The following is a 27,842-nucleotide window of genomic DNA, read 5'->3' as shown; positions in this document are numbered from 1 at the left end:
CCCATCAAATTTTGGGGTCCTGAAAAGTTAGGGAGAACTGATCTGATATTACTATAGATAGAGATTCCTGAATCAGGGCAGCAGTCGGGACCCGTTCCCACCGCGCACAAAAGGAATGATTATTATTATTATAATAATTTTTTTAGCCTATTTCCGAGAAGGGCTATGGTCGGAACACCTTCCCGAAGAGATGGAGGATGAAAGGAGCAGCGCTTGCTTGACCCTCGCAGAAGCCCCCCCGGAGGAGGAGGAGGAGGAGGGAGCAGCGCAGGAGGCGGCGCTGCGCGGCGGCGGTGGCGGGCGTGGCTTTGGCGCGAGGGCCGGCGGAGCCTGTGCTTGGGGAAGGCCCGGCTCAGAGCGGATGGGGAGGCGCGCAGGGCCGGCGACAGTAAGTGGCGCCTTCTTCCGCGGGGGGCTCAGCTCACCGGGACCTTTCCGCCGGGGGTTTTGTGGCTGCTCCTCTCTTCGGCTTTGCTCTCTACCTGCCACTCCTTTTCCGCCTGCTGCTGCTTCTCCTCCTCCTCTTCCTCCCGGCCCTTGCTCCTCCTCCCGCCGCACTTTGTTTCGGCCTCGGTCTCGGAAACTCGCCGTGAAATCCGAGGTTGGGGTGTTTGCAGGCGGCAGTACGGAGCATGTGCAGAGTGCATTTCCTGCCACGCACTCCTGGAATGAAGGACCTGGGCAGCTTCCCGTTCGCAAGATGCACCTTTTCATTCGAGACCAAGGCGCGCGCTCTTGCCACTTGGTTCGGGGGAAGGGGAGGCAGAATATTTCCCACGGAGAGGCTTTGCCGAGCCTTCTTTAATTTTTACTTTTGGCTTTCTTATTGTTGCCTATCAGGGTCTGTGAGGCTTGAGGGGGAACCAGCATGCATTTTGTGGGTCCCCCTCAAAGCCAGGCCAAAACATTGTTTTATGAGAGAACAGTAAATAGCCTCTTCCTCCTCTGCCCAGTATCCAAGGCTGGTCAAGGCCGCTGAGTACCCAAATGGTTTGGGCAGCGTATTAATGATACTAATACCATTTCTTTGCCACCCTTCACCATAAGGTCCCAAGGCAGGTGACAGCAGTTTAAAAATACAGCATTTAAAACGTTTTAAAGCAAATTGCAGTCGCAAGAATAGAGTGGAGCCTTAAAAAAAGTAAGTTTCTCAAGTGTCAAAAGGCCAAGGTAAAGAATGCTGTTTTGCAAATCCCAAGTCCTGAGATGTCCTAAAGATGTCTTCCATAATTCATTTTTTTAAGTAGTGAAGCTAGGTTTGTATTGTAGGTGGGACTTTCCGTGAGAGCCCACCTTTCTTGAAAGGAAAGGAAATTCCTGGATTGGCTCCCAGAGTTTATTTGCCCATGTGGCATATCTTATTTTTCTTTTAATCATACCGAGCATATATTAAGCATCGATTGCTTTCCTGCAAAGCTCATTTGTGTAACTAAAAAGCTTCCATGTCTTACTGAGCAACTGATTGGCCCAATGAAAGATGTCATTTTGCCATTTCTCTTCACTGTGGGTTGACCTCAAAATATTCCTCAGCACCCCCAGGAGTAACATGCTTCAGCCACATACAGTATTTCAAAAGGGAACCTCTTCTAACTCTCTCCCCACTCCATTAATTCTTGTTTTGCTGACCTGGACAGGAGGGCTTAGAAGAATGGAGATTGCTTAAAAACTTAACAAGAGTCATTTGATCAAAATTTTAATTCTAAGGTAACTACTTCCACATGATGCTGCCCCTTCACTTTGTTCTCTCTCTCTTACAAACTTTATAACAAACTTTCACCCTGCCTTCCCTGAAGACTCCCGGCAGCTAGCAGTTACAACTATTTCATTCAGTAAAGCAAAAGCAAACTCCATGAATACTGTTTGAAAACCATGTGAATATTTCAGAATATATTTAACATTATTTTAAATAAGAACATTTTGCACAGGCCCTTCTAAAGTCTTGTTTAGGCTGCAGCGGGCCTCAGTGTTCCATTATGCATAAGGACACGCTAACTACTTCTCTTCTGGAACACCGAAGGAGTTTATTTGAATTCAGGAACTCTTGTCCTTTTAACTGTTGCTGCAGCTTTCTGTGGCAACCCGATGGGTTGTATTTCTTAATATTAATAAGCATTTATATAGCTCGCTTGAAGTGTTCAGGTGCACATTCTCTCAGTGTACCATATCCCTGTAAGAGAGACTAGTATTATAGGGGTCAAAGGGCTAGTGGCAATGTCATGCTGTGCGACCATAACTTTCACACCTCTTCAATTTATCCTACAAGTGGCTGTTGATTTGGAGGAACAAGATGACTACCACCACAGTGCTAACTCTTTGTACAAACCGGTTGATGTCACTAACCAAGAAGAGACACCCCTGTTCGAGGAGCCAGAGGGAAACAGACACGGTTTTCACAAGCCTAAAGATCACTTCAATGGCACCTATATTATTTTCTTCCTTCTGGGGACTAGCTCTCTCTTGCCTTTGAACTTCATCATCACTGCGAAGAATTACTGGATGTACAAACTTCAGAACTGCTCAGAAGCAATCTCTCCAGCAGAGCAGGGAACGTCGGATATTCGTGTAAGTGTTGGGAATTCAGGTTTTAACTCTGCTGTGTTAACCCTTTCTCTGTGTGCTTAGTGCATGAATTTGCTGTCTTAATCCTTATGGAGGACAATACTTTCACTTATGGAAGAGAGCTCTGGTTTGTTTTTGCAAATATGTTGCGCACGTGGTGTCCATAATCCAGCATCTGGGATTTTTTTAGTTTAGAAAATATGACAGTGAGGAAAAGCGATATGGACATCTTCTTTTCAACCCTCTTGCACTATATTGCTCCTGTTTGTGGGCTTCTCACAGGCATGTGGTTGTCCAGTGTGGGAATCAGGATGCTAAGTATTTTGGCATTCGGAGTTAAAACACTCAGCAGAAGTCAAACTTAATACTGAATCCCTACTGGAGGAGCACACTTTACCCTGGATATAGTCACATTGAGATTCTGAGTTTAGGAAAATAAGAAAACTACGTTTATTACAGGAAATACGTGCTTGATAGGAAAGATCCTCCTGGTTCTACCTAACTTGGGAGATGCAATGAGCTATGCTTGCTGTTGCGTTTCAAGCTGTGCTTGCATCTTGCATGCAGAGAGATCCAAAAGTAGATGTCTCCTTTTCCAAGGTGAGGATGAAGGAGAAGGAAGTAGGAGATGAGGTCAGCAACCCTAAGGGTATCTGTCTAGTACTGGAGGGAAGGTCGGCACAGGTTAGGTCGGAAAGGGCAGTCTAGGAAACTTTAAGGGTTTTTCCTCGCTCTCCTCTTTCCTATGCACATGTCAGCCTTTAGTGCAAGCTGAGTTGGATCCCAATGCTTCCAACCGTCTGTTGGTTTGATAAGTGAAACTGATGATTGGCAGGACTCAAGACAGACAAAAGAAAGTACTTCATCACACCTTGCATAAGTAATTTTTGGATTTTGCTGCCACTCTGATCTTTTATGTGTGGTTCTCTCCCCCCCCCCCCAACACTCAGGCTAGGCTGGGACTGGAGGGAGACATTTCTCTCACAAGGGGAGCAGCAAATGTTTTTCCACAATTTCTCTCAAGGCCTTTGTTATCCAGGTGCTCTGATGGACTCAAAGTCTGGTTTCATAACGGGGGGTAGATTGGAAACCCTGAGAGTTTGCTTGTCTGGGCTCTTAAAAAGCTAATGCTGGAACTTAAGAGTCAATCATTTCAATTCAGTGCTTAAAATAAATTAGGCAGCTTAATTTATTGCTTAAATAAATTAGGCAGCCTTCTAGAAGTTTTAAATAGTTTTGTTGGAAATTTGATAAACTTTTCCATCATTGCATAGGGAATTCTAATTCATATAGGTGTAAAGGTATGTGAGGAATAAGGAAGGGGATGAATTGCAGAACCTCTAAATAAGAGGCTTGGCTGTGTGTGATAACACAGAGTACGCAGCTTTCGAAACTTGCCAGCATCTCATGGCATTAATCTCACAGGTGCATAGGGACTTTTGATGTAATGCGCATAGCATGACAATTGTCTAGCTGCATAATTGTTGCTGCTGTTTAGTGTCCAATGAAATATCTACACACAACACAGTATTGCAACTCAAGTTAGGAATTTTTCACCTTTTTGAAAAGGTATGGATGGGATTATAGTTGTAGCTCTTGGCAACCCAGTGCATACTACTCCCAAGACTTCTGCCATGTTGTATAAACTCTTAACTCAGAAATAGTAGGACGAAGGAATGACATTCTGGAGCTTTTATTAACTATCAAGTAAAAAGGGCTAGCATGGACTCAGTATTTACTTGTCTCCTATCTGGGAAAACCAGAACTGGATCACTCTGGTACTACATGAGAAATGGATGGATGAATGGATGTAGTTTACAATTGCCTGTGAGAAATGGGAACGGTAGCAGCCCACCTCTAGGCATTGTCTTTGAAAAATAATAATTTAAAAATGGTTTTAGCACCATAACCTCTCACAGGACCCAATGAGCATTTGCTAGGGTGTTGCAGGCTAGGATGCTTCCAGTGAATGTCAAGAGCTGTTCCCCGTATTTTTGCTACAGGGATAGCCTCCAAGGTGCTTGCCTTAACTTTAGAACTGCCTGGCAAGTTTCGGCTTTAATGCCAGTTTCCATCCAAAATCACACGTGGCTTCCCCACTTTGCTTGCCTGACGCTTGTGTCATTTCTCACTTTAGGGTAAGTAACATAGAAATAGGAAGCTTCCTTATTCGGTGTGAGGCCACTGATCCATCTAGCTTCTTGTCATATGCTCTCCAGGGTTTCAGGCAGGAGTCCTTCCCAGCCCTAAATGGAGATCCTGGAGGTGGATCTACAGATTTTTTTGCACCAAAGGAGCCTGCATAAAAGGGAAAACACACCTTAAGAGACAAACCTCTTCAAAAATTAGCAAAATAGAACAAGATATCACAGGCCTCTCAACACACTATGCATCTTTTGCATGCAAAGGGGAAAGGGCACCTGCAAATTTGCTGTGCGTTTTGGGCTTATCACTTGTTTCCCTTGTAACCTTCAAAGTTGAAAAAAGTTTCCTTTCCACTGCATAGCAGCAGCTTCTCCCCCAGTCCTTTCTGAATGTCATGATGATTCCAGCATTTGCTGCAGGCCTAGGTCCTGCAGAATGGGTTGCAACAGCTGTCTGGGAAAACCAATTTTCGCAAGTGCTATCAAGCTCTAACAGAGGCTTACCAGCCTATCTGTCAGATTGCAAAGTACTATAGTGAGGATTAAAACAGAGTTCTGATAGGGCAGGCTGAGCGATGGTGGCTGGCTGTTGGAAACACTACATTGAGAAAAGTGTAAAATAAATAAATAAACCTTGATCTCGCAAAGGGGACCCCAGAGTATACAGAGTAAACATAGGGCCTTAAATTGCGAAAGCAGGAAGGCCTACTCTGCTTTCTGATCGAAATGTCACTTGAAAATATTAGCTATTTATAGTCTGTGTGCAAGTGTTTCTGCACGAGGGATCAGTGCGAGAAAGGGGAAGGAGGGAATGTTCATCGATAGGACATCCCAGGGGTATGTTCAATGAAATACAGTGAGCAGCAAACCTAATACATGCTCTTTCAGTGCCAGAGGTTTTTGCCTAGTGCTTTGAGAATTGGTTCTAATTCTTTGTGAATTTTGCCTGTCATGCAAAACAATGACAACCCCATGCTGTCATGCAACAGTTGCATTAATTTTGTTATGAATACGGTAATGGTGACTGCTGGGATAGCTCAGTTGGTAGAGCCTGAGACTCTTTAATCTACGGGTTGTGGGTTCGAGCCCCACATTGGGCAAAAGATTCCTGCGTTGCAGGGGATTGGACTAGATGATCCTTGGGTCCTTTCCAACTCTATGATTCTATGAATTGGAATGAGCCATACAAAATAGAGACAAACTTCGGTTTTGTTCTCAAAGCCTAGCACCACTTTCCCAACACTAGCCTGTCTTGCTTAACTCCAGGCATTGGAGATTGTTAGCAGTGAAAAACACTCTTACTTTTTGCCTTTGTCAACACTTTGCATAATGGGAGGGGAAGCCCTGCTTGTCCCCAGTGCCTCTGCCATGTCAGAGAACTCAGGAGAAGAAAGTGTGTGCGCTGTCTCAATTTGGCTTGCATTTTGGAGAAAGTGGGAGCTACAGTGCTTGTATTTCCTCTTTATAGTCCGGCATGAAGTGAGAGACTTAACACGCCTATGTTATCCGCATGATTAGTACAGGTTTGCTGTTGTGTGCTTAGAGGGCTCAGGAAAGGGGAGGGCACAGTGGCAATCAACAGTAATTACTGATAAGTAATTCAAAATGTATGGCCCTCCTGGCTCTGCCTCCTTCTGGATTCCGTGCTGCCACAACCCCAATGACGCAGGTGTTTAAAAAGTGGAGACGCAGGTGTGGCAGTAGAAGTCTACAGGTGCCCATTATAGTCCAGCTTTTCCAAAGTGAAAACCCTCTTAGCACCTGTTTGGAATTCTGCAAGCTGCCTGCTGTACTTTATGGCTTTTTCCAAAACACTGGCAGGTGTGAACAGGCTGCCGGCTGCAGCAGGGAGCCTCTTGTCTTGGCGTGCAAGCTTAAAAGTTTGCTGCTTCTTGATTCACACGATTGGCGTTTTGATGCGAATGCTCCAGTGGAGAAAGCCTCCTAGGCATCTTGGTCCTCCATGGTTGTTTTGCTCCTTAATTCCTAGTTGCTTTCCTTCCCTTGGATTTTTTATTTCTCTTTAGCGAAGTAGATAACATCTCCCAAGAGAACATTGATGCATCTCTTATGATGGGCAACTTCAAATTTTACTGGGATTCCCTTCCCATGTTTTTTTGTTTTAATGCAAGGTTCTGTTTTGAAGTGTTAAGTTTCTGAAATTCTGGCACAAATAAAATTAACATGCTTGATTTGCAGCTCCATTGAAAATCCTCACTTTCTCAACAAAGCCTAGTGCTTCGCTGGCCAAGTTTACATATAAGTGGATTGCAGAACAAAATGATTCACCCGAGTTTCCAGTATGAAGCCGCCAGTGGACCTCTGCTTATGTGGCATCTGTAGCTAGTGGATCTTGCTCTGAGATTGGACCAGTGAGTCTTGAGTGCCAATGCTCTGTTAGTTTGTACCTTCAAAACATTTAAGATAACTGAGTGGAGACAGCAAAACCCTAAAAATCAGCAGCAGTTGAAATCACCATTAAAAGCAGTTATAAAACCATAATAATAAGGGTTTGAACTATAAATATTAAGTACTTTTATCTGCAATCTTTGCAACTGCCCTGTAAGGCCAGTGTTGATATCTCCATATTTCAAATAGGGAGCTGAGACTGATTTGATTTGCCTAAGGCAATCCAGCAAACTTCATGCGTGAGCAGTTTGAGTTGTACTTTCTTTTCTTGCTGGTGATTCCCCTTTCCGGAGAACATAGGCTTGAATTATTTTAACTGATGCATTCACACACACACACACAAACAAAGATACCATTATTCCTACAAACTCAACCATTTCCACCAGCAAAATGAAGAAATAATTTCAGTTCCTCTCTTTAGAAATGCTACCACTTCTGTTTCATTGCTGCTTCTGGCATGGAGTGGTTTACACAGACAGAAAAACTAAAGAGGTATACTCTAACGACCAATTTTGATTATTACATTTGACGTGGGACTTGCAGAAATGCAAGCAGCTCTCGCTTTGCAACTCTTGCTTCGCCCATGTAAATTGCTGGAGCCCAGCCATGATTTTAACAACTAGCTTCTTAGCTATGGGTGACTAGGACCTGAGTTCAGGCAAGTGCATGGAGTACCACATATGTGAGGGAGAGGGCTGCTGGTAGCAGTGGGCCCAGCGTGGAAACCCAAGCAGGTTGCCAGAGGAGGGACAGAATTCTCCACCCTTCTTCTGCCCAACCACCAGCAAACTAGTTAAAACAGTTGCAGGCTAATAACTTTAGTGAGCTTATTTACAAAAGCTGGTGTAGCTGATGAGGCAAAAAACAGGAGTGAGGGAATGAATGAATGAATCAATCAATCAATCTTTATTTGCGTCAGCCATCGGCCATAGCAATAAAACAACAATACGATATACAAAGAATAAAAATTGAAAAGTCAATTATATAAAATACATTTTAGGGTTTTGAATCAATAGTCAAATAGTGGATCTTATTCTAATTGCCCCAGCTAAAAACCTTGCAACCTTAGCTGACTTCAAAGCAACAACTCTTGACACGTCATCCTGGCGCTAGTAGTGACATGGATGTCCAAAGACAACTCGCCCCATTGAGCTGCCCACCTATTAAACCACCTCACACCATTGCCACCCCATTGACTTGGACATACTGTATAGGAAGATGTCAGCACACCACTCTGACTTCTTTACCAATAATAGTGGAAGTGATGCAGAGAGTGACCCTTCTGGAAGCTCGGTAGTAGTAGAGGAAGAAGGGTTTGGATTTGATATCCCACTTTATCACTACCCTAAGGAGTCTCAAAGCGGCTAACATTCTCCTTTCCCTTCCTCTCCCACAACAAACACTCTGTGAGGTGAGTGAGGCTGAGAGACTTCAGAGAAGTGTGACAAACCCAAGGTCGCTCGGCAGCTGCATGTGGAGGAACGGGGACGCGAACCCGGTTCACCAGATTACGAGTCCACCGCTCTTAACCACTGCACCACGCTGGCTCTCACCAGTAGGCATGAGGGGAAAGTATTCATTGCAATGCTGTTTGGGATAGAACCCTGACATATACTGGGCCACAGTTATAAATGCATCCCAGTATTGGGAAGTGTTTCCCTAATTGGGAAACACCTTTTGCGCAGAAAAGGGGGGGGGGGCGGGAAAACCCTGCAGTCATGCTATATTGCCATTAGTCCAACAAAGTGCAGAAATGGTGGTCTAACGTCAGCTCATACAGCCTAGAAATGCTGCTGTTTACCCACTCTAGACACTGCATCAATCTCTCCATGACATAACAGCAACTTGGGGATATTTGTTCTTCACCGTGAAGTGTCACAAAGCACCATGTAGATTTAACAAGCTGGCGTGGGGGTATATGCAGGGATTAATGTACTGAGCCATCAAATACAGCCACTCCTGTGATATGGCGTAACACTTTAGGTGAGAAGTATTTGATCACTAGCAGGCTGTCTCCTGGTGCCCTCAAGGAAAGATCTGACACCGAAGGGTTTGGTGCTGTGAATTTTGACCTGGTTTCACTTTTCTGAACCTGTTTCTCTTGACTTATTTTAATAGTGAGGCTGAACATTAATTTTCCGCAGCCGCTTCATGTCTGGAAACCCTGGGCACTTCTTCTCTGAGGTAAAGTGCTCCCCTAGCAACGCTGTATTTCAGAGACCCACCCCACCAGCTGCCTGACTGTTCTGGGCACCACAATTTAAGAAGGATATCGACAAGCTGAACCTTGTTTAGAGGAGGGCAACACAGATGATAACGGATCTGGAAGCCAAGCCTTATGAGGAGTAGTTGAGGGAATTGGGTATGCTTTGCCTGGAAAAGAGGAGAGACTGGAAGGAAACATGATACCCACCTTCAGATATCTAAAGACCTATCACAGGGAAGTTGGAGCAAGCTTCTTTTCTCCTGCTCCGGAGTGCAGGACCCGAACCAATGGCTTCAAGTTACAGGAAAGGAGATTCCGACTAAACAGGAGGAACTTTCAGACTGTAAGAGCTGTCTGACAGTGAAATGGACTGTCAGAAGGTTGTGGACTCGCCTCCATTTGAGGTTTTAAAGCAGCGGTTGGATGGCCACCTGTCATGTATTATCTAGTTGAGATTCCTGAATTTTAGGGGGTTGGACTAGATGACCCTCAGGGTCCCTTCTGACTCTCCCATTCTATGATTCTATGACCTCACAGCAAAAAGACAGTCTTTCATCAGCAAAGAGAGGAGAAGACACTTCCCACCCCATCAAAATAAACCCAACATTTTTCATGAGAGCCAGTGTGGTGTAGTGGTGAAGAGTGGTAGACTCGTAATCTGGGGAACCGGGTTCGCGTCTCCGCTCCTCCACATGCAGCTGCTGGGTGACCTTGGGCTAGTCACACTTCTCTGAAGTCTCTCAGCCCCACTCACCTCACAGAGTGTTTGCTGTGGGGGAGGAAGGGAAAGGAGAATGTGAGCCGCTTTGAGTCTCCTTCGGGTAGTGAAAAGCGGGATATCAAATCCAAACTACTCCTCCTCCTCCTCCTCCTCCTCCTCCTCCTCCTCCTCCTCCTCTTCTTCTTCTTCTTCATGTTTATAGGTCTTCCAAAAGACAGGTGACCTCACCACTCGTGTGGTTTCCTATGGCAAGCTGACCTGATTCCCAGGTTCAGATGGATGATAAACTTATCTTTATCTGGAGCTCGGCTCAATTAATATGTAACATTTAGTTCATTGCCCCATACCTAATTTCCAGCAGAACTCCCCACAAACAAGATTAGATTCTGATTTGGGTGTCCTAAAAGGATCTCTTGGCTAATACTTCAAATGGGTCATCAAGATAAGCTGAGGAGTAACTGAGCTATCTAGGAGAAAGATAAGGTGGCCACTGAGAACAGAATGCTGGACTCAGTGGGCTTTTGGCCTGATCTAGCAGAATTCTAGCAGAGGGGGTGAATTAGAAAGCTAAGTGGTATCATTTTCCACGATACTTTCTCAAGCAGTGACATGTGACTGAACAGTTTCTGGAAAACATCCCAGTGCTTTATTTTTTCCACGGGGGGGGGGGTCAGGTCTATTTCACAAGTTCATTAGTAGAAATGAATGGATTCTAGCTGCAAATAACTTCAGTGGTGCCCCGCTAGACAAAAATAATTCGTTCTACGAGTGTCTTCGTAGAGCGAATTTTTCGTCTAGCGAAGCGGCAATGCAGAGCGGAGGTTTTCACGACGGAAAATATTTTTTTCCGTCTTGCGAGGCAGCCCCATTGACATTTTCGTCTTGCGGGGCAGCCTTTCGCTAGTGGATGCCGTTCGTCTAGCGAGTTTTTCGTCTAGCGAGGCATTCGTCTAGCGGGGCACCACTGTATTGAGCAAGATCAGACAGTTTCAAAGTTTGTATCTTTGTTTATTAAATGCAAGCAAAATAAGCTTGCTGTTTAGGTCATTTGCTGGGATGTCAGAAAATTTCCCAGCACAAACTGACAATTACTCTGTGCAGATTCCTCCTCACATAGCAGAATGGTCCTCTTTCCCTCCCACAGTTCAGTATTTTCTAAGAAACCCACACCATTGTTCTCAGGTCAGGAGAGCGCAGTGTCTGAAGTGGCAACGTGAGGAGGATTTAGCATGCTGCCTGAGAAGAGAGAGATGGGAATATGTTTCGCCTGGGAGTTGCGCGACATATACCCGTGACTGTCTTGCAAGCAGAGATGTGTCTCAAGGCTTTCCGTCTCAGAATGCTAAGATATGCAAATAATGAGTGAGTCAGGCTGTTAATGATTCCCCTAGAATTTGAGGTGTTAAGTTTGGAAAGTTGTTTTGTTTTTAAAGGCAACCCGGGTTGCAATGTTAACTAATTCTTGCTTAGAAAGTTCCATTGAAATCAGCAGGCTAGCGTGAATCAGCACGGCTGGCATCAGGTTTGTTAGTTTATTATTGCATTTAGGGCAACTCTTACCAGTGCAGAAAAAGGACTTTAGGTTTTAGTGCAATCTTGAATATATAACACTTGCCTTGGAGAATGAGCTAAAGTAGCACAAGTGGACTTGGTTGGTTGTTTTTAATGTTCCCGAGTGGCATCTTTGTAAAATTGACTTATTTCTGTGTGGGAGCTTTTATGACTGTACGCAGGAAGAAGTAAGTGTGGTCATGTATCTGAAATGCTGTTACTGAAAGTTACATATGGACCCCCACCCCCCACCCCACCCCACCCCACCCCACCCCTGGCCTCAGGTTTACATAATACAGCCAGTCTTGCAACATGGCCTACTTTAAACAAGGGCATTGAGGGGGCTGGACTGGGAGAAGTATGAGCTAAGGAAACCACTAAGTGAATTTTATTGCTTATGGAAAGTGCTGGCTTGCTAGCCTTGAAAAACGAAATGCTTTATCCATGCGACATAAACAGCTAAGTCAGCAGTGACACAACCCCTTATTCTCCTCTCCTGCCCTTTGACATTTGGAAGGAACAGGTTTTTAGCTGATGCAAGAGACAGGATTGCTTTGCAGTCAGGAAGAGGCATGTTGCCTCCTCGTTTTCCCCTAGAGAAGTGGTACTGTGCACTTTGGTGGGACTTGTTGAAGGTTTCACACGTATATGTATGCCGCTGCTGATAACACTCTTTTGAGTGCAGGTTGTGTCACTGGAGGTAGAGTTAAGCATCTCCAAAATCTTTGAGGGGTGTGTATGTGACAAAAACAAGTTTCTAAACCTTATAGGTATAAAGATAGACTTGAAAATGAAGGGGGGGGGTGTCTAGTAAATCACAGAAGCTGAATTCCTGAATAAGTTTCCTGCTACACTGGGGATGAGGGATTCAGTGCCCTACAAATATTACTGCCCATTGCCCAGGTGTCGCTAACATGGCACCTTCCATCGCTGCCTATTGGAGGCTGTTTGGAGCGGGCAGACGATTGGACAGCATCCCTGGGCTAAGGAGAAGCAGAATGCACTGCATGCAACAAGCAATAAAATAAATGTAATAGTGCATAATGTGGCTTTCCTTAATGCAGAATTTGGGTTATGCCACAAACTTCTATTTTGTACTGGGGGTGGGTTCCTTTCTCACCTCCATGTCATTTGAGTCTTTGCATTTGCTTATGCTTTCTTGAGTGGAATGCACTAAGAACATTTAACGTCATGCATATTTTTTTTCCTGATCTGGAAGCCTGCCCTTTCAGTAACTCCCTGTACCAGAGCCCATAGCTTTGTTCTCTGCTCTGCTTTGCATGATTTGCCTCGGAAGTGGATGAATGATCAAGCCAAAGGAGTCTGCTCTTCCTAAAGAACAATGGGAAATGGAGGCTTTAAATATTTCTCGGCACTTACACTTTGAAGAATGGCTGTAGCTGAATTTCAATTGCACAGGAATTTTAATAACACCGGTGTTATTGCCAGATATGCGCAAGCAAAATGAAACGCCAGCAAAAGCGGCCTAATGTGCATATATGTCCAACATGCCAAGTTGATTGCACAGCAAGAAGCCATGGCAGCCTGCTGGGGAGGCCTGACCTATTATTTGAGAAAGCACTGGCTTGCACTAATGGCTTAGTAAAGTCACAGAAGATTTTGTTGTTGCCTTTTAATGTATTAACATAGCAGCCCAGATTCGGTGCCAGGAGTCCAAGACTAGAGCCTGATCTTAATGGCTCACCAGCCATTCCACTGTCACATATGGGATCATAGAGTTGGAGAGGGCCTTATAGGTATCTAGTTCAATCCTCTGCTGGGTGCAGGAAATACAGAGCTATAACATGCCCAAGAGATGACTTTCAGGCCTCTGCCAGAAGGCCTGCAGTGAGGAAGAGCCCAGCACCTCTCTAGGTAATTGGTTCCCTTGCCAAACTCCTCTTACTCTCGAGGTTTTTCCTAATGTTCAACCCAAATCTACCCTACTTGAGCAGGTTAAATCTAGTCCTATCCTCTGAGGTACCTGCATGTAGAGGACAAGGCTTTCCCCTCTGTTTGGCAGTCCTTCAGGGATTTTAAGAGGGCTATCACACATTCCCCCTCCCCCTTAGTCTTCTCTTGTCCCAGCTAAATATGCCCGGATAACATCTATGCCATATATTTAAAGCATTCTTCTACCACGTTCATGGATAATTCTGGGGTCTGTAGTTTGTTACTAGTACTGGGAATTGTAGCTCTGTGAGGTCAGCACCCATGACAAACTACACTTCCCATGTGTACGATGTGGAAGCGACCTCAGTTCCTTCACCATCTCCTCAGAGGACTTGATTTTCCATGTCTCTAACCATCCTCTGAACCCGCTCGGCCCTGAAACGTATGGCAAAAGAATAATTGAAAAGATCCCTGAGCAGGCACAGAGTAACCTCAGCACTACAGAAAGTGCAGAGAGTCCCCTCAGGCTGCGCATTGCTAGGAAGGAGGGCTTCCAGAGCAAAAAAGGTCACGATGCTTCTGGAGAGGCTGGAGCCCTGGCATCTCTGCCTCCTCTTCTAAAAATTAAGCACCAGTTGGAACCAGGCCCTGCAAAGCAGAGCAATCTCCTGCAGTCTGCTGTTTAATTATAGTTCCTTCCATCTGGTGGTTTCTCGGGGTGCAGCACAGTCAGTAATTTCTCCTAATAACAAATGACCGTGGGGAACTGGTGTGAATGCCGCAGTTCTGCAAAGAGGAAGAAATCAAGGCACAGGGAGATTAAAGGTTTGATCAGGAAACAAGGTGGAACATCCAACTTAACCTGGTGTCAGGCAACCCCTGAGCTTTAGACCACACCGCCATTGGCCTTTTGCGGAGAGTGTCATGACTTGGGTGTTGGAGTGCATCCAAACAAGCTATATGGCATCCTTGCAGAGTGTTTCCTTATCTTTCTTCAGCCTGGAGTAAACTAGATTGGTCACCATGGGTGATGGAGCCAATGCTTTTTACCCTCCCTTCTTTTCGCTGCCAATGGTTGCACACTTCAGGTGCTTAACAGGTGCATCTTAGGCTAATGCTGGTGTTATGTACTGAGTTGAATAGGATCCAAACTGCAGCAGTCTGACTGGTCCCGGAACAATAGGATTGAGATTGCAGCAGTCTGATTGGTCCCAGAACAATAGGATTGAGATTGCAGCAGTCTGATTGGTCTGCAGGAGCCACCCAATCCAGCTCCAGGTGGAAGTGAATCCGCACTCCGATTGGCATACAACAGTATCCCGGAATTAGCCAATCACGTGGGGCCCATTGTGTAAATAGTGTATATAAAGCAAACGTTTTGGGGGAACTACATTCCTCACTACTATGAGCTGAATAAAGAGCATGAAAGTCACACTGGACTCCGAGTATCTTTCAGCTGGATATACCTTGGAATCAGGAAATGCAAAGATGATGCTGGCAGGTGTACATAGCAAGCTAGATGTTCTGTGGGTATCTGTATAGCATGGTCTCATAGGAAGATGCCGTTTTGCTAAATCAGGCCAGTGGCCCATCAGTATTGATTGCACTGACTGCTAGTGGCTTTGTAGGGTTTCCGATAGGGGATGTTTCCAGCCCTGGAGTTACTGTGTTTTGAACCAGGGGCCGTCTGTATTCAGTGCATGTGTTCTTTTCACTGAGCCATGAACCTTCTCCTGCACAAGGGCCTGCTTTATCTAAGCCTGCCTTGTGATCAGGGCTGTGTGTCTTTCCCTGTTCCATGCCAGAACAGAAATGTATAGAACATGGTGTTTGGGTACAGAGAGTTTAAGCTCTTTTGTTTTCAAGGATGCAAAGATAAGCTAGGAAGTATGTTGGTGGTGCCTGTAAAAAATATTGGAAGCCTTGGAGAATAAGATTCCCACTTTTTAATATATATACACAGATATTTTGTACCCCACCTTTTCACCACAAGGACCACACAGAGGAACGGAGATCTCATCAGTTAGGGGGGTTCATAGTATGGTAGAAGACAGACCTTTGGTTACTCTGATCCCAGGTCATTCCCTGGTCTAGAGACCCAGACCTGCTGTTTGAATTTTTCCTGGAAACAAACTGGCACCCAGAGAGCAGGGTCTCAAGACACAGTAACCCAAGCTGTGACTTAAACTGGGACCTCGTGAGTGGGTGGTCTCCTGGAGAGAAGCTCGCAGACATTTTGCTCCTCCCCAGCCTTTTCTACTCCCGTGCCACGTTGAGCTAAGACAAGGTTTGACTTAACGTGCTGCCTGAACCCAGACTCATGGTTTAGCTCTTTCCTTGCTAACCACAATCTGTAGCCAGTAACAAACCTTGGTATGCATAGCTCTGCCTCTTTGACTATAATCACCTCCTAAAAAGCGCTAACGAAACAGAATAGGGATGTTCCATCATTCAAAATCTGGCCGACAGAACTGTGAATCTGGTCAACTGATGGGCGCGGTTGCCCTTTCACAACTATTGAAATTTCCAGAAGAGCAGCTTGCTTTGGGAGTCGGCTTCTGTCCGGGTGTTCAGTGCTGGGGGGGGAAGAGTTCGCTGGCCCCGCACAGACTCGTTAGAAGCAGGTCTCGGCTATCTGAAGATGAGCTCACAACTGCAAGCTATTCTTGGCTCCAACCTGCTGGCTGCTGCTAATTTCATGCCCTGTGATCCAGGTAACGCTCTAGTGCCTTGCTCCGTCACCCAGGGCTTGAACTGCTTTTTCAGCCCAGCAGGAACCCAGCTGCTTCTGCTGCCGAGTTTAAGCTGAATAAAAAGCCACTTTGCAAAAGCATCTTGGCAGCACGGGGCAGACTTTTTGCTAACACTACTGGGCAATTCCCCCCCCCCTTTAGAAAAAGACAAATACGTATATATTTAAGTATCCCGTATTTTTGCCTGAAATTATTGCATTGTGCTGGAGGAGCTGTGGCTAATACTGGGCCATTCTCTCTCCACCCACCATCTCATTATGAACCTCAGTTTTCATCGATTTAGAGCGCTGGTCACTGAAGGCTTATTGGGCTGATACAGGAAATCAAAGAAAAGACACCTTGAAAATGCGATTGAGATCAATGCACCCAAATTTTCCATAGCCTATTCTGTGCATACAAGCTCACATTGAGGTGATGAGCGCTCGTCAGGATTCTCTGTTCTCTCATATGTGGGGAGAGAAGAGATGTTTGGGAGAATTACCGGGTAAGCAGCAGTAAAATAGAAGACGGTCTTGATTTGCAGGGCAACTGAATCACTTCCTATAAATAAGTCCACACAAGTTACTAGCCTATAAAAGTGTTTGCCAACCTGCCTGTATCCACACATGCCCACATTAGTAATTTGTGGGACACTGGAAGACTGAAAAAGTGAGGAGAGGTAACTTTTCCCCAGGCTATAAAAGCTTCCAAATGAGTAGACAAGGCAGTCTTTGTAAACAGCAGTTTAGCATGCCACAAATTACTAACAGAGGCACAAGTGTGGATGTAGGGCAGGCAGGCAAGATATTATGGGATTTCTGTAGGCATTTGCCCACACAGGTTAAAACCTACCTTCGTAAGTGCTAAAACTTTGCGTCTTCTGAATGAGCACAGAGATTCCAAATAAAGTTGACTCCTGTCCCCAGTGCCTCATTTCATTTCTTGTTCTCCCATGAAATCTTTTGCATAAAAAAATGCCACATTTGCCCTCACCCGGGACAGACATTTCTTATCACAGGCAAAAGGCTTAATCTTAAATTACAGGCCTTCTGTGGGGGAGAATTTTGCCCCATGTGGAGATTAAAGGGTTCACATTGTGTATCTTGACTGCTGGCGCAATTCATAGAAGAAAAAGGAGGAGGAACCCTTCTCTCCCCCCCCCCTGATTGTGTTTTTAACCTTCCTTAATGAGAACTGAGAAAAGGGTCACAATGAGATTCACACTGTGGAGCGGCCAGTAATGCAGCAAGGGGTGTCTTGAGGTTCACAATAACAGACACGCTCCTCAGCTAAACAAATTGAGTGGTGTGGGGTTAATCGCTTTGCAAAGTCTGCAACCCTGCAAGCTTCAGGACGCTGCGAAGCCGTGACCTTGGGCTGCTGTGCCTGCGACTTGTGACAGGGAGACTCGGGGACAAGTCATGTCATGTCTTTTTGTTCTTTCTGAGGCGTAGTTTTCGCAACCCTCTTTGACACGCTTCTCCTCCCTTCCTTAGGACTTCTTTGAAAGCTACATTTCCATGGCTTCCACTGTGCCTTCTGTGCTGTGCTTGATTGGGAACTTCCTGCTAGTCAACAAGTAAGTGCAACTGCATTAGTCACGACCATTTCCTCCCCTCTGTGCAATCCTGGCCACGCCACCTCCCCACCGCCACCCCCCTCCGAGGCTGTAGCGTTAGCACAGCAGTGGGCTACAAGTCAAGCTAAAAAACGCTTGATGGGCAAATCGGTTTAGGCAGAAAACCCTGAGAAGCAGAGAAGCTTCTCAGAGCGGTCACGTCTTGTAATTTAGTCCCAAGACGATGGCAGGCAGTATCCAGAATTGTTCAGGCGATGCCAGTTGCGGGAGGCTAGCAGACTTCCAAGTCTGCCACTTCATCCTGAACAGATGTGCCCGTAGCCTAACGTAGGAAGAGAATGAGAGCCAGGGTAGCAGCATTCAAGGGGAAGGGAAGATAAACGTTTAGCAGCTTGAGATTGCATTCAATATAGCACTAAGCAGATTGCTCCAATGGGCAAGGAGAAATCCTTGCGCTGATGGAACTATCTCCCCCCGCTAAAAAATGGCAACCCTGTTACGGGTTTCCCCTCAAACCTCCAGGGCAGATTTCGGGGTGGTGCAGAGCATGCGCAGGGGAGCAGGAACAGGGAGGGAATCTCCTTACAGCAGCACAAAAAAGCAATTGAATACTTTGATGTCTCTTGGCTAAAGAGGGAGGAGGCAAAACGAGGAGTTTCAGCAGGCAGGGTTACTTGAGCAGTTGGCTGAGTCTCTGTCCGTCAGCAGCCAAAGAAGACTTGGTTGCTGTTGGCATTGAGTGGACCAGTTAAACAACAACGCTGTCAGGTAGCCTCTGGTTTGTATCACTTTCACCTGTCACTTCCATGGGAGAAGAAAGGGAGACAAGTTGGTTAACACAATCTCACCTGCCACGTTTCCTATGCAACCCCTTCCTGAATTGCCCAAATAAGTGAGAGGGAAAGCTGTTTAGAGAAGGGGTTGTAGATTTCAAAAAGGGTTGTACAGTGAACATGGTATTAAGCACCCCTCCCATACTTTGTATGTTGGAAGCAAATGCGGAATTGAGAACCCCATCTTGGATGCCAAAGCGTTGTTATGTGCTTAAATTCACTCTGGTTCAAGATCAAGATGTGAGGCTCAGATACCTCCTGCATTACATTTTGGCAGCATGAGAACACCTTGCTAGATCTTAAGAGTGAAGTTATAAACCCTTGGGATGTGATATCTTGTTTGAATGTAGATTTCCTGTCTTAAATCCCTTCCATTTTTTAAGAGCGTGGTAGGCATGAGTGAACCAGTGTGGGAGTGTTTTCCTGGGGGCAATTTTTTAAGCAAAAGACCCAGACATCATGTTGCGTCAAGGGAAAGCAGGAAGGCAGGCCAGGCCAGGAATTGTTTGGTGTGTGGGTGTGTATCTGTGGCCCTCCAAATGTTGTTGAATTACAGTCTCCTAATCTCTGACCACTGGTAGTGCTGGCTTGGGCATATGGGAGTTGGAGTCCAATGGCTCTTGAAAGCTACAGAGAAAGAGTTGAACTCTCAGGTTGATGCCTCATTGGTGGTCTCCCTGCCCCCAAATGGGCAGATCAGCATGCAAGCAATGAGCTCGTACAGCTGACCGTTGCCACGTATTACACTTTAACTAAACACTTGTATCTGATTAAAAGCTCCCCCTGCCACTAAATCAGGATGTTGCAGACAGCCAAGCTATCCCAGGATGAGACAATCGCAGTACAGTCTATTCAGCATCTATTCACAGGTGTGGGTGTGGAAGAGAGCTAGAGCCAGAGGTTTGCACATAAAGTTTCAAGGCTTTTGCCCTCCTATTCAAACTTAAAACCTCTAATTCTCACATAGCCTAGAAGCTTGCATCTCGCTCGTTGCAGTCCCTAGAGGGACCACTTCCTTGATTCCTTTTTTCTACATCAGGCCTATCTCTCTTGCATGCAGACTTTCTTGTGTCTAGTAAACAGAGGCCAGGGTTTGGTCTGGCACAGAGGGATATTCCTCTTTCATATCCACCACCCCCTGCCAAGAGAACTGGAGAAACAACACTGTGTAGTTCTCCCCACCTCCTGGGTCGAAATCTTTGCAATAGGACTCCAGTGCTGCAGCTCCTCAGCTCCCTGCCGGGCAGGAGCTGTGGTTTCTGTGCCTGTGATGTTCTAGGGATGCCGGTGCTTTTTCATCTTCCTTATTCTTTGTGCACTTCAGCAATGAAACTGGAAAGCCACCTGAAAATCCCTGCTGTACGTCTGAGACTTGTTCTCCAAAATCCTCCAGTGGAGAAAGCCCTCATTTGCTTAAATGGAGCTCTCTGCATGTTAATGCCCAAATGTTCTGTATTGCTACTGCTGTTTTATTGCAGAATACAGAAAACAGAAAACACGGGTGGCGGTGGTGGTTGTTTTCCAAATTATGCCTTGGAAGTGGAAAGAAGCAGAAGGCAAAAAAGGAAGGGTACCAAGAGATAGGAACGCCTGCTCCTCCTCCTCTTCTTAAATATTCTCCAGGTTGGAAAACCATTTCGCAAAAGCCATTATGTGCTAAATACGTTACATTTTAAATGTAGCATTCATTTATCTTTGGCACATTGTTGATTCTGCTGAGTGGCACATCCATAATCAATAAGTGTTTTATTATGCTAAGTTTTCGGTGTCATAAATACACATGAGGCTGGCTTGCATTTATGGAAACTTCCTGAGCAAATCGGTTCCCTGTAGTTCAGTTGCCTCCAGAGAGTAACTTATGACTACTCTGTGCTCCACCCTTGTTAAGGGCATCTGCTCTCGTGGCTAAAATATGATGATGCTCTTGAAATGGATTTCCTGACTGTGTGGGTGAAGGTGACATTTGGGGTGGGGGGGGGAGAGAGAAGAGAGCGAGGAAGAAACTAGCATGTTCAGTGTGCAAGAAGTGCTGCTTCTGTTTGCCCAATGCATTCTGCTTCCTTATTGTGTTTTTTCTGGATGTTGCATGCAAACAGGTTGCATTTCTCAGGGAGTCCCTGAGCCAGGCAGACAACATTTCTAACTTGTGCAGTGATGTGCCATGAAGTGTATCCCATCTGGAGCCTCTTAAAAGGAGGGGTGTATATCACAAGAGGGTATTTGAACTGCTGTCTCTTATCCCTAAAAGAGAAATAGAACGCCCATCCGCTGCCAGAATCTTGGTCATTTTCTGCCTTTTTTCCCCCTCCTTCCCTGCCCTCTCTGCTGAAAGGGAGCCAGTCAAGTCTTCAGTGTCTATAATAAGTAACCTCCTTGTTCAGGCAGCTAATTATCTTGTAGTGATAACCATGTGATTGCTATTCCCCCAGGCTGCAGTATTCCCCAGGCAGGCTTCATTCCTGTTATTGCTGCCTGTTGCTGTTGTGATTTCTGTTGCAAATGGGCATTTCCAACTTGGCAGGGTTTATAGAGACAGCAGATCAAGAAAAGACTGATGGGAGAAAAGTAGAATCTGTACATTTGATATAAATGGTGTGGGGGGGGGAAATGCTTATTGCTCCAAGCCCCTCCTCACCCACCCATTTTTGCCTTGAGTTCTTTGTAAGTGGTTCAGCCATCCCTGCAACATTAGTTCAGAGCAGCAGCACATGCTCTGGTTCGTCTCTCTAGTCACCTGGCTTCCTTGAAGTCACTGGAGAACTCCCCAGGGCTCTCGTATCAGCAGCCTTCCTTAAGAACAGGAGGCATAACTAGGCGGCTCGTGGACAGTGCTTGTAGCAAGGCATTGTGGGAGGCTTGGAGGAAATGCCATGTTTTCCCCCCTTTTGCAACTAAACGCCAATTAAAGCGATTATCAGACTTGGAGTCAGCCAGAGAGAAGAAGAGGCAACTCTTTTCAACTCGACAAAGCAACGTGGAAAATAAGGAAGTTTCCATTTGTCGCGAGACAGAATGTTGAATTTCTTGCACAAAAAGACTGCATTCAGGCGCTGTAAATGCATAAAAGCCAAAGTCTATCCCAGAAACAAAGCTACTGGTCCATTTCACCCTGCTGTGCTTCAGCCCTGCTTGATAGGCCCTGCCTATTTTATTTTATTTTTTAAAAATACTTTACACCTGGATAGCTCAGTTGGCTAGAGTGTGGTGCTGATAACGCCAGGGTTGTAGGTTCATTCCCTGTATGGGACAGCTGCATGCTCCTGCATTGCAGCGGGTTGGACTAGATGATCTATGGGGTCCCTTCCAACTCTACAATTCTATAAAGGATTCTATGAAGAATCTCAATTCTACGAAGAATCCTCTTCAGATTCACATGGGGGGAATGCAAACTGTGATAGGCAACAGGTGGAGTGAAGCATATCACACATTGTCTTTTTAAGGGTGAAGCTGAAGAGTACTCTTTGAAATGTGAAATGCAAATGTGACTAACATTTGCATTGTCTAGGTATGCTCCTTGTGGAATTGTGGTTGGCTGAAGCCTCCTAATGAGTGTGCATCTACTAGCAAACCTGGGCTTTTCTCTGTGTGATATATAAAATGGCCCTTTTAAGGTGAGAGCCCCAACACCGGAGTCCTTGCTGCGTACCTGGATGGTATGGCAATGGGGCAGGGTGAGGTTGGGGCTGTGTGGGCGCACAGAGGAGCCAGTCCTGTGCTTCTGCTGTCACTGCCCCCATTCCACCCAGGTGAGCAGCAGCAACACTGATGTGAGAAGGGTAGCATCATGCCTGCTGATTCTCTTGGCTTGGATGCAAAGGCAGGTCACCTCTTGTGGCACTTTCAGCTGGAAAAGAGCTGGAAGGCTTAGTGTTAAATGCAGGGCCCATTTTTTATAGTAGATAGATTGGGGGGGGATAGATTAGCAGTCATTCAGGTGTGCACTTGGCCTCGTTTTGATTTTGGATGTAGGATAGATCTCAAAACCCCTGTTTTCCCTCGGTGAACCTGCTCAACGTGCCCTTTCATTGTAAAATCTCAATGCTAACTGGCATATTTGCCTCTTAATGTAGGTTTCTGCACAAATTGATGAGTTTAGGCTGAGCACTTGGCTCTTAGGGGAGACGGCGCATTGCACACCCAGCTGTGAGAAGCCAGAACGGGGCTCCTCGGTTCCTGCCTCTGCGACTGGTATTCTCTCTTGATTTGTGCAATGTGCCTCTCCTTCCCTCTGCCTTTCCCCACCTCCTCATTGCTTGGGACGTCTCCTGTGCTTCCTGTGTCCTTCCGTTTGGTGCTGCTGCTGCTGCTGCTGTGCAACACCCAGTCAGGAGGACAGAAGGAAAAGAACAGGGGGGCTCTTCTTGCACAGAACCCCTTCTTGCACATGCTATAACCCCGCTTGCCTTTCTCCTCCAGGGTCTCTGTCAGTGTGCGCATTCTCTCCTCCTTGGTCACCATGCTGGCTGCCTTGGCGGTGATCACGGTGCTGGTGAAAGTGGACACCTCCTCCTGGACTTCGGGTTTCTTTGTCATCACCATCGCCTGTGTGGTTGTCTCCAGCAGTGCTGCCACCATCTTCAGCAGCAGTGTCTTTGGCCTGACGGGAAGCTTTCCCATGAGGAATTCCCAAGCGCTGATTTCAGGTTAAGTCTCCTCCCTGTGATTCCCCCGGCTGGAAACTGTAGCGCATGAGACAGGGCTTCTCCAATCTCTTTTAATTTTCTTTGTGGGCAAGATGCATGTGCTGTCTTTTAGGCTTGGAGGTTTTGGCAGCGCCTAGTCCCATGACGGCGCGTTCACTCTGAACGAAGCCAGCAGAAGTTGACTTTTTGAAAATAAAGAACCGCACAGTGTTGTCGAACGGAAGTTCCGAAGGAAGCTCAGCAGATTAAGCAAGCTGACTCTCCGGTTTATGTGGATTTCCCCCCCTCCACCCGCTTTCCTTGGTTCTTATTTCTTCCTCGGAGGTCCAGCCTTGCAGTATTTCAGTTTGGGAAAACAGAGTTAACTTTTCGTACGAAAAGAAAACATCTGCATTCAGCTCTGTGTTTGTTTATATCTCACGGAAAAAAATATGAAACTTTGCATTGTCTCATTTCATATTCAGCATTAACATTCATTTCCATAACTGATGAGTTCCAAGTTTGCAGCTATGAATGATGAGGCCCCTCGAGGTTTAGCAGACGTTGATAACACTGGAAATATGCTTTGAGAGAGACGAGGTGGGAAGAGAGATGCTAAAATCAATACAGAGGTTTCAGGTTTTCTTTTTTTTTTCTAGGCCATAGCAAAGAATGTTATTAGGGGGGTTGACCCACTGTGCAGACTTTCACCAGACCCCCTGTTGGAAACCTCTCAGTAGTTGCAGAGTACTGGAGCATATCTTTATTTTTAGTGCAGATCAAGAAAGCCACACTATGCCTGCATAAAAGAAACAATTTGGCAACAAAACCAGGAGGCCAAAAGGCTTTACCCACCAAACCACAGAAACGCTATTTCGCAGAATTGCAAGGTGGTGTGGAATTGTGCCCGTACATTTTTCATCCAGTCTCGGTCAAAACAATTTAAGCTTAGCTTTTCTGGAAGCATGGTTTTTAAGCATGGCAGATGAGAGTCTCTTGGTGACATTTCCCTGTTGGTTTACTTGCTTTTATGTGTGTGGAAAAAAACAATTACATGAAGCCATCTACATAAATGGGGGTTTTGGGGGGGGAGGGGGAATCTGACGATTCTTGCAAGTGTGTCATTGCTCAAATGCAGAAATCCTTCAACACTTGTGTGTCTCTCTGTGTGATTTTGCTGCGAAACAAAAGCTAACCCTTCCCAAACCTCACAATGGGATGTTACCATTTTTAATCCAAGACACGCATGTGAGAAGAGGGCCTTGGGATAAATAAATAAATAAAACCCACAAGTTAACGAGCAAGGACACAAGTGGCCAAAGGTAAATCCACTGTGAGCAGAACAAACCGAAATCTCAGGATCTCTGGCTAGGTAACACTGCAGAGCAAATGCAACTGAACTGCGAACTTCCCTAATGGCTGCTTTTGTCGCTTTCCCCAGTTCCAGCTTGTCTGATTCAGAGCCACTCCCTACTGCAAGTGTCTGGCTCTGGCAGACCCAGGATAGGCCGGGGCTTATTTCACAGTTCGTTGACTTTTGTTCTCCTTCCTCGCCCTCTTTCCTCGCCATGTAGGTCAGGCCATGGGAGGAACAGTGAGCGCCGTGGCATTGGTGGTGGATCTGGCAGCGGCACCTGATGTTACAGACAGTGCTTTGGCCTACTTCCTGACAGCAGACCTCTTCGTTATTCTGTGTATTGGGATGTACTTGATCCTTCCCAAGCTGGAGTATTCCAGGTAAATCCCCTTGGACCATCGGGTTGCCACGCAGTGTGTGCCTTAATTCCAAAACAGCTTCCTCTCGATGCTTTTTGTGGAGGTCCCCTTCTGCCCTAAGTGGAAAATGTGCTGACTCTTTCCTCCTGTTTGCTCTCTCCGGCTGAACTTCCTGATTTGATTTAAAAAAACAAACCAGACAGGAACTGTGGGATTTACCACTGTGCACACACACACACACACACACAAACATGGTTGCTTGAGAAGCTATGAGCCACTTAGATAGTGCTGGTGACTGTGGCTTCTAACCCTAAAACCCCGGGGGACAGCAAGCTGTATCAGCCTTGTGGCAGAGCTGCTTCTGAATCTAGCATTCATGCTGTTGCTACGAGACTTCTTGAAATCACTATGGTTCGCAGCTCTCGCTTAAGTGACGCAGGCCAATCCCAATGTGTTTTCTAGCTGTAGGTTGAAAATAACAAGCTTATGAGCCATTGCCTACTAATTTCCTGGTACCAGTTAAGGCTGCTGTTGCCTTAGAGGTAGTCTCCTACGATGCAGGATACTTGGTGAGGAGCTTTATGTGGAGGGCAATGGATTCTTATCTGACCTCAGCAGAATTGCTCCTGTCTATATCGCCTCCCTGCCTCTGCTTTATCAGGGACTGGGCAGAGGAGGAATGGTGGAGACCACCTCCCCATCCTGACTTTTCCAGAGAAGAGGAAGAGGGGTTTGAGGGGGGTCACAGCTCAGGCAGATGAGGGGAAAAGTTGGGAAATAATAGGAAAGGAAGAAGAGGAAAAGGAAGCACCAGGGGGGCGACAGATGACAGACACAGTGTCTTTAGAAAGCTTTCCAGACCCTGCTCTCCCAGAACCCAGCGAGCCTTGAAAATAGGAGAGCAAAGAGCTCAAAGGCAGAGGGCACTTGTCAGCAGCCGTAGGGATGATGAATGAGGAAGTGGGAGAAACGGGGCAGGGTGGAAATTCACTTGGAACAACGCCATTATCCAAGAGGCTGGGTTCCAAAGTCTCTCTGAATACTGAATAAAAAGTGGATGGTAAGAATCATTTCCTTGTCTTTGTATGTTCCTGGGCAACCAGCCATGGGAGTTGCTGGCAGCTGCCTGACAGCTAGGGAGGTAGTGTTGTTGCCACCCAGAGACTCACTGTCAGCTGGTGTTGTAGTGGCTAAGAGGACAAGTTGTCAGATCTTGCCTCCAAATCTCTGGCCTTGCTTGGCAAGCCACTATCTCTTGAGTCCTCACCGCAGATCTGCAAGGTAGGGATAGGAATTCTGATGTGCCTTTAAAGCGGGGGCAGCCAAAGTTGTGCTCTCTCTCTGCTATGGGTCCCATCATCCCTGACCATTGACCATGGTGGCAGGGGGCTGATGTAGAAGAGATGGTCTGTGGCTGTCTAGATCTCCCATACTGGACGTCCAGCCTTCCCGTCTCAGCACTCCATGCTGCTCCCTAACAGGGATCATTGGAATAGGGTCCACCACCCTCCTCCCCTCTTGTCGCCTCTGCTTAGACACTCCTGACTCATTCATCCCAAGCTACAGGACCTTGAATAAATGACTTGCAACACAAACACAGTATTAGTCTTCTCTGACTAGCAGTGGCAACCCAGGGATTTGTTGTGCCACCTGAGATCCTTCAGCTGCTTCCAAAGGATCGAACCATATACAAACCGTGGCTTCTGGCACTGTTGTCGTCTTCGATGATTATCTCCTTTCCGATTCAGTCCCTAGTTTTGCCATCTTTGTTGGGCTTCCTGACACTAGCCTTTTTTTCTGTGCCTCTCTTATTTCAGGTACTATATGGGAAGGCGACAGGGCGGCACGCAGCCACCATGTGTCTTGCCTAGTGACTGTTTGGAGGATGACGACATGGCCACAGGCAACACCAGCCTGCTTCCCCCAGACAGAAACCAAAGAGGAAGAATCCCTCCCTTGGGATCCATCCTAAAGGAGATGGGTGTGCTGGGCTTCTGCGTCTTCTACATCTTCTTCATCTCTATCATCATCTTCCCTGCAATCTCATCCAGCATAGAGTCTGTCGACAAGGTCCCAGGGAGCTTGTGGACGGACAAGTACTTCACGCCCCTCACTAGTTTCCTTCTGTACAATTTTGCCGACTGGTGCGGACGGCAGATCACTGTCTGGATCCAGGCCCCTGGACCAAAGAGCAAGTTGCTGCCTGCTCTGGTTCTGCTGAGAACTTTCTTTGTGCCGGTCTTCATGCTGTGCAACTTCCAACCTCGGAAACACATCGCAAAGGTCTTCTTTACCCAGGATGCCTATCCGGTGGTCTTCACGGTATTGCTCGGATTCAGCAACGGCTACCTGAATACATTAGCCATGATGTATGGCCCCAAAGTCACGCCAAAAGAGCTTTCAGAGGCAGCCGCAGTATTGATGATGATGTTCTTGCAGCTGGGGCTGGCTTTGGGATCTGTCTTCTCGGTTCTTGCTGTCCACCTCATGTAGAAGGAAGCAATGGGAAGATTCAAGCCCGTCCCTTGAGCTTTGGGGTACAGTCGTACCTTGGTTTTCAAACAGCTTAGTTCTTGAACGTTTTGGCTCCTGAACACCGCAAACCCGGAAGTGAGCGTTCCAGTTTTCAAATGATTTTCAGAAGCTGAATGTCTGATGGGGCTTCCGCAGCTTCCGATTGGCTGCAGAAGCTTCCTGCAGCCACTCAGAAGCTGCGCTTTGGTTTTCGAACATTTTGGAAGTTGAACAGACTTCCAGAACGGATTCCGTTCGACTTCCAAGGTACAAGTGTACTAGGATTTTATTTATTTTTATTTTTCAGTCATGTTCAGAGAGCAACCATTTCCTTGTTTTTCAGGAGCTGATCCGAACTCTCTT

The 27,842-nt window shown here is 46.2% G+C and overlaps 1 protein-coding gene across 1 annotated transcript; it reads left to right on the top strand.

The window, feature by feature from the left end:
• Positions 1 to 262: 262 nt before the first annotated feature.
• On the top strand, positions 263 to 27,533 carry SLC29A3 (solute carrier family 29 member 3). Its single transcript, XM_033149079.1, has 6 exons — positions 263 to 388; positions 2,264 to 2,562; positions 17,712 to 17,794; positions 23,044 to 23,270; positions 24,824 to 24,986; positions 26,783 to 27,533. Coding segments are annotated over exons 1-6 (1,449 nt in total). The 5' UTR covers positions 263 to 387; the 3' UTR covers positions 27,459 to 27,533.
• The last annotated feature ends 309 nt before the right edge of the window (positions 27,534 to 27,842 follow it).

This window comes from Lacerta agilis, chromosome 5 (genome assembly GCF_009819535.1).
Source record: "Lacerta agilis isolate rLacAgi1 chromosome 5, rLacAgi1.pri, whole genome shotgun sequence".
Lineage (NCBI taxonomy): Eukaryota > Metazoa > Chordata > Lepidosauria > Squamata > Lacertidae > Lacerta > Lacerta agilis.
This window is presented reverse-complemented; position numbering and strand designations above follow the sequence as displayed.

Excerpts from the sequence above, each read along its gene's own strand:
- SLC29A3 (XM_033149079.1), top strand. Across the intron at positions 17,795-23,043 it reads AACTTCCTGCTAGTCAACAA|GGTCTCTGTCAGTGTGCGCA; the intron begins GTAAGTGCAACT and ends TTTCTCCTCCAG. Across the intron at positions 24,987-26,782 it reads CCCAAGCTGGAGTATTCCAG|GTACTATATGGGAAGGCGAC; the intron begins GTAAATCCCCTT and ends CTCTTATTTCAG.